This window comes from Pelecanus crispus, chromosome 10, assembly GCF_030463565.1.
Source record: "Pelecanus crispus isolate bPelCri1 chromosome 10, bPelCri1.pri, whole genome shotgun sequence".
Classification (NCBI taxonomy): domain Eukaryota; kingdom Metazoa; phylum Chordata; class Aves; order Pelecaniformes; family Pelecanidae; genus Pelecanus; species Pelecanus crispus.
This window is the reverse complement of record NC_134652.1, coordinates 20,214,241-20,231,915: the sequence shown is the minus strand read 5'-3', so window position 1 is coordinate 20,231,915 and position 17,675 is coordinate 20,214,241. Positions and strand designations below refer to the sequence as shown.

The 17,675-nt window shown below is 38.6% G+C and overlaps 1 protein-coding gene across 1 annotated transcript in view; it reads left to right on the top strand.

Moving 5' to 3' along the window:
• Positions 1-2,995: 2,995 nt before the first annotated feature.
• KIF20B (kinesin family member 20B) overlaps positions 2,996-17,675 on the top strand; it is a 41,475-nt gene continuing 26,795 nt past the window's right edge. The window contains exons 1-14 of the mRNA XM_075717586.1: positions 2,996-3,148; positions 3,674-3,760; positions 3,870-3,986; positions 4,187-4,325; positions 6,567-6,751; positions 8,806-8,854; positions 9,521-9,715; positions 11,177-11,288; positions 11,726-11,797; positions 12,289-12,435; positions 14,271-14,433; positions 15,490-15,747; positions 16,510-16,649; positions 17,254-17,404. Coding sequence (XP_075573701.1) covers positions 2,996-3,148; positions 3,674-3,760; positions 3,870-3,986; positions 4,187-4,325; positions 6,567-6,751; positions 8,806-8,854; positions 9,521-9,715; positions 11,177-11,288; positions 11,726-11,797; positions 12,289-12,435; positions 14,271-14,433; positions 15,490-15,747; positions 16,510-16,649; positions 17,254-17,404 — 1,968 coding nt within the window. The remainder of the gene's footprint in view (positions 3,149-3,673; positions 3,761-3,869; positions 3,987-4,186; positions 4,326-6,566; positions 6,752-8,805; positions 8,855-9,520; positions 9,716-11,176; positions 11,289-11,725; positions 11,798-12,288; positions 12,436-14,270; positions 14,434-15,489; positions 15,748-16,509; positions 16,650-17,253; positions 17,405-17,675) is intronic.

Here is a 17,675-nt window from a genome sequence, read left to right as displayed (position 1 = left end):
AAGCTTGAACTTACATACATCTTTCTGCCAGACCGAGGCAAACCCCGGGCACCGCAGACGGCGAGGCGGGCAGGTGAGGGCAGGCCGCGGGGCAGGCCCGGCGAGGCCAGGGCGCCTTCCCGTGGCAGTCGAGGTCCTGCTGCCGCGGAGGGGACAGGCCCTGACGGCTCTGGGTGCGTGCAATACAGACGCCTCAGTAAAGACCCCCTCTCAGCCCACTCCCGCGGCAAAGCCCGGCCGCCACCTGAGAGGCAGCTTCCCGCCACGCCACCCCACCGAGACTACACTTCCCGTCGAGCCTTTCGCCGCAGCAACGGCCGCCCTCCCAGAAGGCCGCGCGGCGCCGCGCACTGCCATTGGCCGGATTTGAAAAGAAGCCGCGGCCGTGCTGGCTGCGCTGCACCGGTGAGTGGCGGCCGCCCGGGCAGGTGAGGGGAGCGGAGCGGGGCTGGCTTCACCCGGCGGGGTCGGCGGCTGGGCCCGCCCAGCGTGGCGTAGGATCTCAGGTAAGCCCGTGCGGGTTGTGGGGCTTTTGCTTGGGGAGGGAAGGAGGCGGTGGTTGCGGCCTAGGGGTCGCGGAGCTGGGAAGCAGCGTGGGTGGCCTTTGTGGCGGTCGGCGCTGAGGCCTCTTCCCCTCGCTTCTGCCTGCCGCGATGGTGGTTACCAGCGTTACGGTGGGCGAAAAGTTACAGGTGAGAGCGGGGCGGGGGGGGGAGGGTGGTGTGTGAAATCTTTTCGGTACTGCTGCGGGGCGCGCAAGTCGCGGGCAACGCCCGGCCGAGGGCCGTGATGCCGACAAAGCTATGCGGCAGTGACCCGTAAGAACGGGAAACCAGTGCAAAGCCTTGACGTGAAAGATTGGTATTTGCGGAGGGAAAACTTTCCTTTTTAATTTTTGGAAGTGTAAAGGCTGATGCCTTAGGTTTTGTATAAGCTTTTATACAGGCTTATCGTCTGGTTTGGAACCTTTCCTACCCTTTCTTGTGCCGCCTGAGGGTGCTCCAGGCCACGTGTGTACTGTGACTGCGCTTTGCTGCGTGTGCCACTCTGGATCCCCTTCTCTTAGGGTGTCTGCAGCTCTAAACTCTATTGTCACAATAAGCAGAGTTACATTAACCAGCATACAAACACCTTTTAGTGGCTACAGCCAGACAATATAGCTGTTTACACCAGAATATCTAAGGTAATTACAGTGCTGTATGACAATGTGGAGACAGATGGACAGTCTACATCTTGGGGTATGCATGCTGTTAGTGGTTGAACATTGCTGGTCCGAGTGCTGGGCTCATGTGATGACTTTCAGTTCTAGCTTTGCATACATAGCTTAATATCTGTCTCTTCCCTGTGCCCTGTGAAGAGGCACAGAATGAGAGCATAGTCTTGACAAATCACACTTTAAAATGAGCTCTCTACTTAAAGCAACTAAAATGTCAGGTATCTAACAAATATGTTGCCTGTCAAGGCCTGATAAGAGTTTTGCAGTGTGACTTTGTGTAGCTAATGAAAAAGACTTCTAGATCGTGACAGCGCAGGTATGTTTCTTTCCAGTAATAGCTTACTCGCAGGTCAGTGTTTGTTCAAACTGTGATAATATTTCAGGCCAAGTTTCTCCTGGTTTTCATACAGTTGCCTGACAAACATAAAAACTGTAGACTAGAAGAAACAAAGTAAACATTGCTGCTTAGCTCATGTGTAGCTTTACCTGATTTGCAGCTTGCTGATGTTTGTCTAGCTTCATGAAGTTCTGTATCTGCCTTTTACAGGCTAGATAGGAAGGCTGAGCTGTTAAGCATTTTGACACTGAAGTGCTGATATGTTCTGGGTTTTATGCTGAGGAGAACAAAAATGTTATGACTGCTTAATAGGCAACACTCTTCCTCAGCAAAAGGGCTTTGAACCAGCCATGGTCTGTCCATTGTTTTAATGAATAGTGCGTGTTTTCCATTAGTATTTAAAAAGACAATGTATATGCATTGCTGTAGCATAAACATGGGAATGTAGTATTAGAAGACCATTGAATCATTGTGTCCAAAGCTTCAAAACTGTAGGAGGCCATGTGGTAGGTGTCTAAGTGCCAGAACACTTGCTGCCATAGTCTGTGAGTAATTGCCCAATGAGTTATTTTAAACTTAATCCGTAACAAAAGCTGCCAAGTCATATCTGCAATATCCCAGGAAAAGCAATGCCGAATGTCCCGAAACCAGGACAGAGAGTAAAGTGCAGACAAAATATACCAGCATTTTTAAATAAAATGCAGTTTTTATAGGTTATTTTGAAATGTACCTGTCTACTATCAACACTGAATCAATTTACCCTCATTTTCTATAGCAAGTTTTCACTACCCAGATTCTGAGATGCACAAAAATAATTGAATTATGGATTAATAAATGAATTACTGATCTGTAAAATGACAGAAAAAAGTGACTAAACAGCAATACTTGTACTCTGCTGAGGTCTTCTAATTTTCCAATGTCCCCTTAACAGCTAAAATTATCTATTAGTCTTTGGAATGTTTCTGAACTCTGTCTTGTATTATAGAGGTAATGTAGCTTAATACCAACTATTTAACAGGTCTTGCAGAGATAACCATGAAGTTGGGGTTACTCTTGCAATGAGCCTTTGTTCTAAATGGACACCATCATGGGATGATGAAGTGGATGTGGAACAATATGATTGCTTTTTTTAAAATTGTATCTTCCGTGTCAGATGTGGGTTTTAGCAAGGCTGTGGTATATGTGTAAGGCTTTTCCCTGGTAAACAGTTGCTTTTCATTGAAAGAATGACTGTTCTCATTTCATCATGATGTGAACCCCTCTACAGACCTTCTCCACAGCTATCAGAAACTTGCTGTGTAAATTATGAGTATGATGAAGAAAGCTTTCTCATCAAAGAAATTGTAGCTATTACTCTCAAATTGACGTGTCTTTTAAGGGACTCCAGAAGCTCTACATTATGTGATCAGAGAACAAAAAATAGTTCTATTTTATCTTGCAGGATGGAACTGACTTTGGATGAGAAATTTTTCAGACCATCCTATATTGCTAGTGTTGAGCCACCTCAAAAACCAGGACCAGTAAATGTGGAAGATATTAAAGCAGATCTATCTGCTGAATTTTCTTTGGCTTCTTCAAGCTCAGACACAAGCCAGGTAAGAAAGCTTTAATGTTTGCATTGTTTGGGTATTTTTTTTTTTTAGATAAGCTTAGTCCTTTTATCGATAAGAATAATCAGAATATTACAGAGAAGATAAGAGGCATCTTTAGTATGTTTTTAATGTGGAGGAGATATGTAGGATTAGATTAAGTTGTGTGGCACTGCATTGATTCCTTATTGGGTGCATCAGTCTCCTGTGAATGAGGCTAATTGCTAGTTCAGATCAGATTAATCGTAGAATGTTTTTGTGGGTTTCATTCTTAATCTCTAGTTGGCTTGAATATAGTGTATATATATGTGCTGCAAGATTATTAACTCTAAGTTATCACAGCAAACTTCTGCAGGGGCCTAAGCACTTGTAAAAACTGATGTCGTGAATTACTTTTGCTTCCCATGCAATCAAATAAGTCTGTTCAAAAGAGCCTGATGAAAATGAAACTGCCTTAACATCCTAGCTATCAAAAAGAGTCTAGTAAAATTTCTAACTTCCTTAATCTTTTTTTTTTTTTTTAAATTTAAGAGGAGCAGTTTGGAGTCTAAAGGACACATAGAAGTTTGTCTGCGTATTAGGCCATTTACATCGTTGGAAAGAGAATATGAATTGCAGGTGTGTCATTAATTTAAAAATACTTTAAATGTTTGGGGTTTTTTTTTCCTATAAGCTGAGATCTTTATACTCTTTTCATGCCTGTATTGCTTGTGCTTACTTTTAATAGGACTGCGTTTCACTTGAAGACTCAACAAGCATCATACTGAAGCCCCCCAAAAACTCTTTGAGTCGATTAAGTGAAAAAACTGGTGGACAGATGATACAGAAGTTTACTTTTTCACGAGTAAATGAATTGTCTTTAAAAGTTTTTTTTTTTTTAGTTTATTCCTGGAAAAAGTTGTTTATATTATTTAATACCAAGCAAACCAGATTTTATAACTGTCAATAGTCTTTAAGATTATAAACATATAGAATTTAAAAGATTCTTTAAAAGTCTCTAATGATTGCTTAAACAAAATAACAATTTTTTTTGGTAATGCTCAGGTGTTTGGACCTGAAACAACTCAAGAAGAATTCTTTGAAGGTACCATGAAGCAACCAGTGCAAGATTTCTTAGATGGATATAATCGTCTTATTTTTACATATGGTGTTACAAATGCTGGGAAAACCTACACGTTCCAAGGTATAAGTAGAAATGTGTTCTCCTTGAATGAGCTTCCTTTTTTTTTAAAGTGAGAATTGCTTCTAGCAGAAATATTATAACTTTTTCCTTTATTTAAACTGTAGGCCCTATACATTGGCTTCTCTTGAATGTTAATAAATAGCCTTTGAAAGTGTCCTTCCATAACAAGCATCACTAAACTGACAACAGACAGTCACTGCCAGAGTTGACATAAATATATAGTGGTATTGCCTTGTAAGGCTGCAATAATTTCAGCCTTTTGTGTGACTCTTCCTCCTCTTCCCTGACATTCTAGATACTTGGAGGGGGAGTTAGGAAAATACATCTTACATACTTTTCACATCCTGATATATATAAGTCACTCTACACCGGACTAGCATTTCGTTATTTTTTTATTATTATTATAAAGGTCATCTGCATTTTATATGCACTGTCTTCAAACAAGGAATAATACTTGAGTCTGTTTCAATTATTATAGGCAGAGAATAAACATTTTGAAACATGTTTGATTATTTCCAAGTAGTTCTGTCTTGACTCAAGTTTCTGAGCTTATCAATAATATGCTAGGACACCTTGTCTCCTGATGTACTGTTAAAGGTCAATATCCTTTCTGGTCAGAAGATGTCATTCTTTAATTATTTTTCAAAACATTTTAACAACTGCAGTGATTTGATTCACATGGAAACAATTTCTCCTAATGAAATGGCAGTTCTAGATGCTATGCTACTTATTTTATACACAGAAGTAGAAGGAGGACAATGAATTTTGTGCCATATGAAATTGATCTTTGTTGAAGTCACATTGTACTCTAACTGGTCTTCTGTTAGGATTGTAACTGAAGACTACTGCCAGTACTATCAGTTAGCATTAGTCTGGGGCGATAATGGGATGCTCTTTCCTGTCCTAATAAATAATAGGTAAATAACAAACCCCAGATTCCTAATGTGTACAATCCCCTATGCTTGGCTAGTTTGGGGTCTATCGTGTTGTGTGGTTTTTCAAGAATTTTTTGATTCGTGTCTTTTCAGACTCTGGAGACTTTTTCATAGTATTACATTTTTAGGACTTCACTATCAACTTGTAATACGAATTGGCAGGGCAGAATGTTGCCTACTGGGTGCCCTGATTTCTTCTTCTGTTATTCCCAGTATTGTCGATATAGCTTTTCCACTTTGGCATTACATGGAAGCCTGTATTCTGTCAATGGCAAAGGACTTAAGTGAAGAATGAAGCAGTTTTTTAGGACTGTTCATTGTTTGCCAGTGACTGTTAGTTTGTTCATGTTAAGTTGAATTACAAGTGGCATTACAATAAACAAAAAATTATTAGACAAGAGAGGAGATGAGGAGAAACAAATATAATGCAACAGTACTGTAACTTAACGTGTTATCTGGCTACTAGCTTGGTGTTTGAGTGCCAACCAGATTTTATGTAGGATCTGCCTTAGGCAACACAGCTAGTGCTGTAACTGATAAAAGCCAATCTGTCTTGGGAATAGGTGAAGTTATCAGAGGCTGGAAGATTACGCTCTCAGAGTCTGAGACAGGACAGTAGTTTCTCTTCCACTCTCCCCTCCCTCCCCTTCTTCTCTCTGGTTTAAAAATCAAAGTAAAGTAAACACTACTTAAACTTGCATCTGGATTTAGAAAGATCAAGTATGCATTGAGGCTTTTATTTGACTCCTTTTTGCCTTTCAGGTGCAAAAGTAGTATGCTCTGAGAAAAAGGTCTGGGACAGGAAAGGAGCGAGTCTGTCTTCACAAGGTGTCTAAACCTTTTTTGTAGGGTCTCTGGAATTAGTACAGGACTGCAGCTGAGATCAGTCATCAGTTGCATTTCAAGATTACCTCCTTGAGAGAGACAGATAGTGAAGGCAGCCTATGAATGCGATTGAAAAACTGCAAATTTCTATTAAATGTCTGTTGGCTGTGGTTGGTTTGGTTTCTTTTCTTTAAGGCTAAGCTTGTGCAGAATACCCCCGCAGTTTTTTATTTTATACGCCTTACCGTCTAAGGGGTAGAGAGAGCATGAGCTGTTGTTGAAAACCAAATACCTTTCAAAACACTCTGACACTTCTGTTACACTGAGAATACAAAAAAAACCCACTGCTTCATGCTGTAAGTGGCCTCCAAATTCCTCATGTGTGCCTTGAGATTAGAATTGCTTATCTTTCTGTCTTCATTTACATGTATACCTTGTTCACAGTAATAATTGAGGTCTTTCTTTTGTATGTTGCTTACAGGGACAGAAGATGATGTTGGTATTCTGCCAAGGACTATGGATATGTTGTTTAAAAGTATTCAAGGAAAGCTATATACAGCAATGGATCTCAAACCCCATCGGTGTAGAGATTATATAAAGCTGACTAAAGACCAAGTGAGAGAAGAAACTGCCATTAAAAATTCAATACTTCGCTTAACAAAAGAGGTAGAGGAGCACCTCTTTCTATACTGATGAGTACACACATCTTGAGATCGCTCACTGTTACTCTGCTCATTTTTCAATGGGAAGAGATTATCTGTATTTAAGCATGGATGTGTCTGCTGTCAGCCAGCTATTCACATTAGCAGTAAAGTGAGCAATAGAGCTGATGAACCCTTTTCTCCTGTGGATTTCTGCTTTGTGGCTGAATACTTAATAGGATGTAAACTCTATGAATTGGTTTTTTTTTTTCTATAGCTTGAGCACCTGATAATTTTATCCTCTGAGGTTACTGATGTTTAATAAGGACTGAATGCAAATAGTCCCTCCATCTGTGGGGATGCTAGTAGGTCTGCTCCTTTAAACAATTTACTGTCTTTTGGGATACTTGAAAGAAATTATGATTTTGAGATTGTTCCCATCTTCCAGTTTGGCAAATATCCTCAAAGGAACCAAAATCTCTTTTGAAACAGAAGAGCTATAAAGCCAGTGGACTTCTAAAGATTTGAATTCAAATGGGTTTCTGTTGGACTTTATTCTTAAACAGATCACTGAGCAGTCTAGCAATGCGTTTCAGTTTTATGAGTTGCCTGGAATTCTAAAGCTATTTAATCCCTTTATAGTTATGGGGGATTTGTAATTTTTATAAACGTACCTTTTTCTTGCTGTTTTTAATTCTGAAATGAATGGAATAATATAAAAAAAACCTAAGCATATGCTAGAATTGGAACTAGAAAGGGATTGTTGTGCATTTTTTTTATTTTTAATGAAAAGAATTAAGCATCTCCCTAGTGGTGTATGCTAGGTTATAATGGAGTGTTGTGGCCATTGTGGGATGGAATCTATCTGTTACCTTGATTTTTATCCTGAGTCAGTTAACTGGAATTCTCCAGCGTGGAAGGCAGGTGGCAGCAAAATTCAAGTCTTCACTTCAAAAGCACAGGTGTATGTTAAATCTAGCTCTAGCAGTCTTTAAGGATTTTGGAAAAACCTGTCACACGTGTGTCTGAATAGACATATATGTCCCTGCTAGTTTCTAAAACTGTGGTTATAAGAGCAGTACTTCAGCTTATAAATTTGGTGGCAGTTTGCATCTGCTTCAACAGAGACAGGTTTGTGTGGGTGTTTTGCATGTGTAAAGCTTAAACCTGAAAGTCTTGATTACATAAATATTTAGCCATTTTGGGAATCACTTTATGGCATCCCAGCTTTACATGAAATATACTCTTGGCAAAACACTAAAAAACCCAACACAAACCACACCTGTGTTTTTAATCCATGTTTCTTCTTTTAAGCATACTCGTTTTGGTAGATGAGTTGCAGTTATGTGCCTAAAAGAACTAACCAAACAGAACTAAGATTGGGAACAGAGTGTATGTGTATGAAACTTATGAGCTCTAGCTGTAGGGATTTGGTTTACTTTTTTTTTTTAAAAAAAAGCAGCTCAGCAGGAGATGATTTTCCTTCTCTTTCTAAAACCCAGATTTTATTTCAACTGTGAAAGGTTTCTACAGCCTGTATCATGAAGCAATAAGTTGCTTGCTTAATTTCTTAAGTGAACCAGTGTTCTACATTTGCCTCTGTTTCTGAGGGTTGACCTAGCAAGCCATAAGATACGGAATTGTGAATTAGCAAAATAACAATAATAAAAAAAAATTAGGATTCTAGATTCACCAGGTTAGGAGTAATGTGTAAACTGCAGCTGGGGTCCTGCAAATCATCCTGTTAAATCACCCTGTTTCTGTGTGAGCTGCCACCTCTCTATTTTTCTGTGGCTAGTTTTGTTCTGGTTCAGCAAGCAGAAATGCTGTATGCTGTGATAGGGCCTGATGTAAGGGAAGTGTCAGGAATGAGTATTCAGGTAAGAACACCCTTTTCAATAGGAGTGTACAGGTGCATTGAACTTGGCATGATGTGTAGCCAGGACCTTTGTATTGGCTTATTGCAACTACACTGTATTCCTGTCTAGTAGGACAATAGAGCTGTGACAAAAGTAACTGGTAGTGTACTGGTGATATGCTGTCAACAATACATCTTAAAGTCTCTGTTCTCTTTTGTAGGTAGACCATCAAAATAGTACTAACAACAAAGCACCAGTTGATTCTAAGGGTATGTTTTATATTAAAGAATTACAAATAAAGCTGGCAAAGAAGCTTTCTTAAGATCGATAACTGACTTTTGGCCTATGTTAATAATAAAATGGCTACTTGGCATTTCTATGTGCCTGTGAATTGGATAGTAAGCAAGTTATCTGGGCAGAAAACACAAGGATAAAATGGTTAGAAGAACACCTGAATGACCATTAAATGAGATGAAACTATAGCAAGGAAAAGTAGTACTAACTATGCTATGGGCCTTAGTGGTATCCTGACAGGCTTTTAGAGTACCTGTATGTAATTACATAAACCTAATTCTAGCATTTAAAAACTACCTAAATACTAGGCTTGCTTTAAGAAGTCAGAATGAAGTGTACTTGTCAGTTTAATTCTGTCTTCTAAAGATATTGAAGAGACTTGAATAATTCTAACCAAGCTGTATGTGTTTGATAGAATTTGCAAGTGGGAAAGGAAGTGGTAGAGTAGGTGTATCTTGCAAATATGTAGGGTAAGCATGTGACTTCCAGATACTTAAGGAAGGTGGGGGGAAATCTCAATGGATTTTTGTCTGGGGTAAGTGTGTTTTAGAAGGCTGCTGTAATATCGATTTTCACTTATTTCTTAAATTAAATTCACTTTACTAGGCCTATATTAACTTGTAATATTCTGTACTTGGCAGATTTAGAAGAACTCTTAAAAGACTCGGAACAATCTGGCACAACTGTAAAAGATTACATGAAGTTTTCTGTTTGGGTTTCATTTTTCGAGATTTACAATGAATGTTTTTATGATCTACTGATTCCTATATCAAATGACAAGAAAAGAAAAACACTACGCCTTGCTCAAGACATCAAGGGATGTTCTTATGTAAAAGGTGATTAGAATACATTGCAGATCACCAAACATGTAATTTGAAAAGTCAGTCTTCCTGTAATGTTTCTTTCTAGATCAGAAAACTCCTAAATGTATTCACTGTGGCACTAGAAATGTCTATCTTGAGTATGAAAGGTAACAATCTACATACATAGAAGTATCTATACCTTTAATAGTGTTTTTCTCTTTATTCTTGACTGTACCTCTTAAAAACCTGCATGCACTCCACTGCCTTGATATTTCTTTAAAATGGGAGAAATATTGAAAACTACTGACAAATTTTAGTGGTTTGGGGTTTTTTTTTCCATTTTCTTAAAAAAAGACTCCAAAAGTTCTTAACCATAGTTATAATTGACTGAGCAGGTCTGGGGTTTTTTTTTTTTAGTATTTTCTGTAGAGAAACAGACTTCAGAGAATATGTGAGAAAGTTCAGTCTGACTACAAAATACTTTTTACAGTACTCTAGTTTAGCCAAACCTGTAATGTAATTTGTTTGGGGTTGAGGGGGGAAGGGAGTTAACAGAACTGAAAATAACAGTTCAATGTTTGTTTCTGGACATAGGAAAAAATATGGTTTTAAACCTGTTTGATTTGTTACAGGTTCTTTGGACAATCAAGATACCAATTCTAGATTAAAGGCTTTTTTTGTAGGTGTTTGGCCTGCTGCTTTTATCTTTTTAGATGCCAAACTATAGATTCAAAAAGCTGAATTGGACAATAAACCCAATTCCTTCATTTCTTCAAAGACTAGAAAATGTGTGAAGTAGGAAATAGTCTGCTTTGAGCTGTGTTTGTGTAATCTTTTTTTATAAAGCTTGGAAGTGTAAGGCTGATGTTATTGAGGAGAACCAGTTAATGACTTTCTTGTTGGTCACAGCTGGTATTTTTGCTAGTACTATTTTGGTAACCTCTAGTTTAACAGAGGCCATAATGTTCATATTAGAACTTCTATTAGTAGGGTGGTAGGCATTTAATGTAGCACCTACCAAGATGACATACAGTCATCATATTGCAGACAAAATTCTTCACTGATGCTTTTCAGTTAAGTTGATGGCCCTGAAAGATATCCAGATGACTTTTTTCTCAAAATTTTAGGCTAAAATAGAGAAGCTGTCCAGATAGAATTCTGCTTTGATAAATATGAACATAGGGTTTTCATACTCATATTAGACTGTACCTTTTGGCTTTTCAGTGCTCAGGCTAAGGTTGCGGACTTAATTTGGATGGAACATATTTTAATGTGCTAATAGGATGAAATGATGCAATATACTTGTCCTTCCTTTCCCATGGGAGGAGGAATCTTGATTTGTCATCATATAATTTCTGCCTGAAGCAGGCTTATAAAATGTTTGTATGTCTGAAGTAAATGTAATATTCTTGGTGTGCGTACTTTATCCCCTAATCCTGTCTTTCTTTTTGATAATGATATTTATGAGATAATCGTTGCTTGTTCTTCCTAAAGATCTGCAGTGGGTTCCGATTTCTGATTCTAAAGAAGCTTTTAGACTTCTAAAACTGGGGTTGAAACATCAGAGTATTGCAAGCACGAAACTAAATACTTGCTCCAGCAGAAGGTGAGGAATGTTTTTGGAGTAACGTTGGGCATAGGATGGTGTGTGGGAGGAAGGAGGAACTGAAATATGGCTTGTAGCTTTTAGGAGGGGAAGAAGCTTTACCAAGGTCTAGATATCTAGGTTTCAGTTTTGGTGTCCTTTAGCAGTATGTGACCCAACGCTTTAAGCCAACAGGATTCAGTCCTTCAGTAAAATGAACGTACAAAAGCTATCCTTCAAGCAAAAGCACTTTGCTTTGTTCTATCTAAATGTCTGAGGAAAAAGCAAAATAAGTGCGATGTAAATATCTCTTTAAATGTTTGTATCTGATAGCGTATATGCTTAGATATGTTGACAGATTCAACAATGCTTTGAACAGATGTTGTGGAGGCTAAAAATATTTTTAAGGTATTGGTCTACTTTATCACTTCTCTGCTGACTTAAACTTCTCCTTTTAGTCACAGCATATTCACAGTTAAGGTACTAAAAATTGAAGATTCAGGAGCACCACGAGTGACCCGAGTCAATGAGTAAGTTCAGGACAGAGACCCCCCCTTCTTTTGTGATGAAATTGTCAATTATCTTCCATGTTGATGTACTGGTACTGCACTATACACCCAGTGCTCCCTGGTGGAGCCTCAGACATGTATGGTGGTTTCCCTACTTCTTACACTCATACAGTACTTGGCCCTCTACCTCAAGCCATCAGATTGCAATGCTGTTCTATATCTTGTCCCCTCTGTTCAGCACAAGGTTCTGCTAGCCTGCTGTACTCCTGAACTCATGTAAGTCCTCAGAAGGAAGAGGATGGAGGCAGGGCAAAATAGGAAGTGTGTTGGGAAAGGGTTTGGCAAGATGTAGTGTGAAATCTGATCGGGGAAGCAATGTTGAAAAGGATGGAAGAGTTTGTGCAGATGAAGATCAAGAAATTCTTCCTCTAAGAAAAGTGATCGGTTTTAAATGTGAATAACTTGTGCATGTTCTAAGGTAAATAAAGTTAACTTTCCTTTTCTGCTTTCAGATTGTCAATGTGTGATCTTGCTGGTTCAGAAAGATGTACCAAGACCCACAATGAAGGTGATAGATTGAAAGAGAGTGGAAATATAAACACCTCTCTCCTGATTCTAGGCAAGTGTATTAATGCACTCAAGAACTGTCAACAGTCAAAGTAAGTCCTCTTACAAATTGCAAATTGGTTGTGTGTTTTAGGTATTGCCTACAACGTGTAAAAGCTATTGTTTAAAATATACAATGCTAACACTAAGTTTTTGGTAGAAAAGATGTATAGAGTTGTGAAGTCTACTGTGAAGTCTTGTTGATCTACCAAAGTTATCTTTAAATTTGCCTTGTTTTGCTCTTTAATTAAATCATGCAAATTCTAACATCCTGTAAACATGCTATCATAGATTTTAGCAATTTGACTTTTTTCTTCTGAGCTTGGCTTACCAAACAAACTTTAGAATAAGTTTAAAACCCCCTTTTCACCAGTGTCATAGTAATAGTCAAATTTATAGCCTTTTATTATTCCTTTTTGAACTAACTCCATTTTCTACATGCTTCTAGTGTAACATTTTTCAGCAGCAGGATATTGCTGTGCTATCATAACTGTGCACTCTTTGACAATTTGTCCGTTTTATCTAAATCTTGATATAACTTTAACACTCTCCTCATGGTCTAGCTGACCATATGCAGATAAAAGAAGGCCTTCCCCCTATTTATGCCCTAGCTCAGGGATCTAAATAAGAGTAAAATAATACAAAAATCTTCTGTCTAAAAAACAGTACAACATCTAGTCACAGCTGGATGTAACTGTCCAGAAACTGCTTTCTCCACAGGTTCTCATTTGAAGATCTATTTCTATCCCAGAAGTTAAATGAACTCTCAGTCTGCTGATTGATGTGCCTGGATGTACTTTGCCAAATTCACTTACCCCATAACACTGTTCCTGATAGCCTATTCAAAGTCTGTCACACCTTAAGATGAAAAAGCTTTGCTAGCATGTGTTCCTGATTAACCCTACATTTTGTGAATTTACAGTCTCTCTTATTTTCTTGTTCTTTCCAGGTAGGAAGGATGCATTAAATCTAGCAGCTGCTTAGAGGGCTGTTAATGTATTCAGAATATCTTTTTCTGATTCTAATAAGTTGGAATTTTAACAATATAGAAGAAATGTTCTGCAGCATGATCTCCTAAAGTGTTAATAGATGGCCCTGGGAAGTTACTGCTTCCTATTCAGCTTGCTTAAAATGATTCTTGTTTATCAGTCCTGCAGCAAAGCTACTTAAGAGCTGTATATGTATTCTGGTAGGAGTGTCACTATCTTGCTGAGTTCTGTAGCACTATTCATGTAACTGAATAGCTGTCATGTGTCCAAAATGCACGCAACCTATTCAGTGGCAAGTGTGTGTTTAGTCATGTTTTAAGAATTCTCATAAAATTTCCTATAAGCATCAAAAACTACATCACCAGCTGTTAAATTCAAGGGCACAACTTCTGACTTAGGAAATGCCAAACTGCTGTGGGATTAGGGAAAAAGTTCTGAAAAGTATCTCCACGTGTTTGGCGTATAGTTATTTTCTTGCCTAGGTTCTTGCTATTGTCCATTCTCAGAGGCAGGATACTGAGTGAGAGAGATCTCTGATAATGTTGGCTACTGCATGCCTAGAACTAGATACGTCCTTTTCATGAATGTGGAAAGGAAAAGAGAGAGGTGGGGTATAGTTTGATGTAGCATGAGGCTATGTGACCTACCGTAGGCTAAATGTTGAACACACTTTTGGTTTAAGTGGTCCCATTGATTGTATTGCTATAGCCTATCTGAGACAACAGCTAAAGCAGCAGTCACAACAGCTGTGCAGTCTCTTGGCAAACAGCTGTATCTAGTCCGAAACAATCTTAACTGATTTAAAGGCTACTGCTTTTATAAATATTTTTAAGTCTTCAGGCTGGATAGCTCTTACACTGACTGGAAATTATTAAACTTCTGGTCTTTTGTCTTTAAAGGTTGCAGCAGCACATACCCTTTCGGGAAAGTAAGTTAACTCATTTTCTTCAAGGATTCTTCAGTGGAAAGGGGAAGGTATACATGATAGTAAACATAAGCCAATGTGCTTCAGCATATGATGAAACGCTCAATGTGCTAAAGTTCTCAGCCATTGCACAAAAAGTAAGTGTGTTGTAGTTTATCTTGTTGGTCAGTTCTTACGATTTGCATTTAAAGAGCAGGTTTGCTCACTTCTAAGAATATGAATTTAGTTTCTGGATTTTTCTGTTTCATGTTGCAATCATATTTTCTAACTGCTCCCAGTCACGCTTTATTTCCTTGTAAAGCTTTTAAAAAGGCATTGTTGGGACTTTGTTTTTTCCTTTGGAGTGTCGGTGTGGGAGCACCTCCTACTGAAAATCCATAATTCCTATAAAATGTCCACCCTAACCAGGCACTTCCTATATTTGGAAGAAATACCCTGAGATCGAGGTAAACTTTTCTCCTGTACTCGTAACATGCTCTCACCTAGGAGCAATTCTAGCTGTCACACATACTACTGCTATCTTAATCTGGAATATTGCTCGCCTGAAATATTGATAAAAGAGGTTGAGCACCAAAGAGAGCTTGAAAGGTTGCCTTTATGTCCATAGAGGCTTCAGTAGGAAGGTAGAGGTTAAGCAGAATGAGCGGGAGTAAGTGCAGTGATACAACGCTGGTGAAGTTGAAAGATGAAAGTATTGGGGATCAGTGCTGAAGCCTTAATGAAAGTCATGGAAAGCTTCTGTTGACAGTTCGGTATGTTCAAAGGACAGTAGATCCAGGCCTTTTGAATGTTGGCTTATCTAAGCAGGTTAAGTGCAACACTAGAAGGAGCAGACTGTAAGGGTGATACAGCTGTTCAAGAAATAGAATTTGTAGGATGACATTCGTGCAATGCAACTAGAAACTAAAAGTATAGGAAATACAGAAATCTGTTGGTGCATGAGGTGGCAACCCTCTTGTAGGTTGTTGAGCCAGTGAAACTTGATGTTCCTGGGATCAAAAGAAAGGTTAGACTATAAAGTGACTCCTTTGTACTCTAGCTGGAAACTGGTCTAAGTAGTGACTCTGAACAGAGGATAGGCTGGGTAAGTGCTGTGCTCAGGAGACCTATAGGAAAGCGCAACAGGTATTTCTTAGAAGTGTCAGTAGAGGTTTAAAAAATACTGATGACTTTGTTCTTTATTTTCTGGGTAGGTTTTAGTTATGGATGCGTCTATTCTTCCTCAAGATCAGTCATTTGGCCAGAAATCAGCAAGAGAATCTTCACTACTTAGTGACACTAAAATGCCAATCCCAAGGAAAAGAGCTACTATCCTATGGGACAGGAGCTTAGAAGATGTGATTGAAGATGATGATGATGATGAGATGGAGGAACAGCATAGTATGTCAAGAGAAGAAGCAGTGCAGAAACAGGAAGAAAATAAAGTTCTTATTGGAAAAGAAGAATATATGGTATGTGCCATGGCTACTTTCAGAATTAGTGTAGCATGGAGTCTTGAAGCAAGGTATTCTTTTCCTGGTTTCCCCCATCTCACCTATTTTTTTTTTCTGATCACCCTTATCTACCCAAATCCAGCATTAAGAACTGAAAGTGGGATTGCTCATGACTTAGTGCCTTTTGTGGGGTAAACACTGAAATCTGTCTAAATACAGACTGAGCAGTAAGAATTGCAAATTTGGCTTTCTCTCCTTTTGGTAACCTATGACCAATGCACAGCAAGTATTATCTGGTTTCTAGCAATACAGAAGACCCTTCCTTTGTGTTCTATGCACAGGAAAACTCTGAAAATTGTTCTTAAGGAACAGCAATTTTAGTCACTTCTAGGAAAGATGAGGAGGAGGGAACAGGGGACTAGAGACTGTATTGTGGAGGTTTCATTAACATTGGCCCAAAAATGAGCATTGGGAAAACAAGAGCTAAATGCTCTGGAGCATAAGCCTGTTTATTAAGACAACTTCAAGAATTCTTGTGACAAACTTAGTGTTCTTTGCAAATGCCTCCTCTGTGCAAACTTGTAAATTGCTGTGCTAGTACCAAACAGATATTTCAATCTACTCATGAATCCTCCTGTTTATGAATAAGCTAATAAAAGAACTGGAAGAACTTTTGCCAGCTGGAAGAGTAAAATTGTTGTAGTGTTTGAGGAATGGGAAAAATCTCAGTTCTGGGAAACTGTTTCTTTATGAAAAACTTAATACTAATGGTAATTCTAGATGCTGCTGAGTCTCATAGAAGACTTGAAGAACAAACTTATTACTGAAAAGAAGAATAAGTTACTGCTGGAACTAAAAATTCGTGAAGAAGTGACACAAGAATTTGCCCAATATTTTGCTGAGCGGGAAATAGATTTCAAGTAAGTTAGCTGTAAGTGGTTGTAAAGTTACTGGTTTAAAAAAAAAAAAAGCAAGTAAACTAACTTATTTCTTTAACCTGTCTCTTGGCCATAAGAGACCACACTCTTCTGTTAGACTTACTGCCTCTGTTAATATATCAACCTCTGTTTGGATATGAGTTCAGGAAAAATACTGTGTAGGAAAGGCTTTGATTTTTGGGGGGAGGGGGTGTGTGGAATCTGTAAGCAGTGTTTGTTCCTGTAGAGCTCTCCCTAAGAGAAGAACTTTGTTGATAGGATGCCTGTAGAAAGAGTGACATGTGCAAATTCTTTGGTTACTGCAGTCTTAGTGATATTCCAAACAGGTGTTCTGGCTCAAGTTTAGAAAAAAATTACTGTAGTTAAGTACTATCCGTAATCTCTGTGTGTGTATCATCTCCCCCTCATTCTTCAGGGTTGTGTGTGGGAGAAATATGCTTCCAGTTTGGTGTATCAACATTTTGTGTATTGTTCTCTTGTGCCAAAATAAACAAACAAGCATCTTTGTTTATAGGCAGCTGTACTAATAACTTCTTTGCAGGTCATACTGGCTAGCTTTTAGCTGACTTATTTTTTCCTATTGTAGAGAGTGCCTTTCTCATGAACGAGAACGGCTTGAAGAAAATTCTGAAAGACGCCTGGAAATCTTCAAGGAACTTGTAAATGGCTATACTAAAAACGCAGAAGAAGAAAATAAATTAAAGGATCGGCCTTGTAGAGAACAAGCTGGACCTCTGGTATTTTTACTACTCCCCCATCCCTTTTACTAATTACCTGTTATGGTGATGGTATATCTCAAGGATTAGAAGGATGGTTTCAAGGAATTGTGTGCTGTGTAACTGTAGTGTCAGCAAGATACACTTACCACGTTTCATAGAAGTAGTTGCTGAGCCTCGGGTATGCATTTAGGAATCTTTGGGGTTTTTTTTTCATTTCTGCAACATAAAGTGAAAATTACTGTACAAAGAAATTGGGGAGAAAAGCTGCAATTATGGTATAAACTGTTGC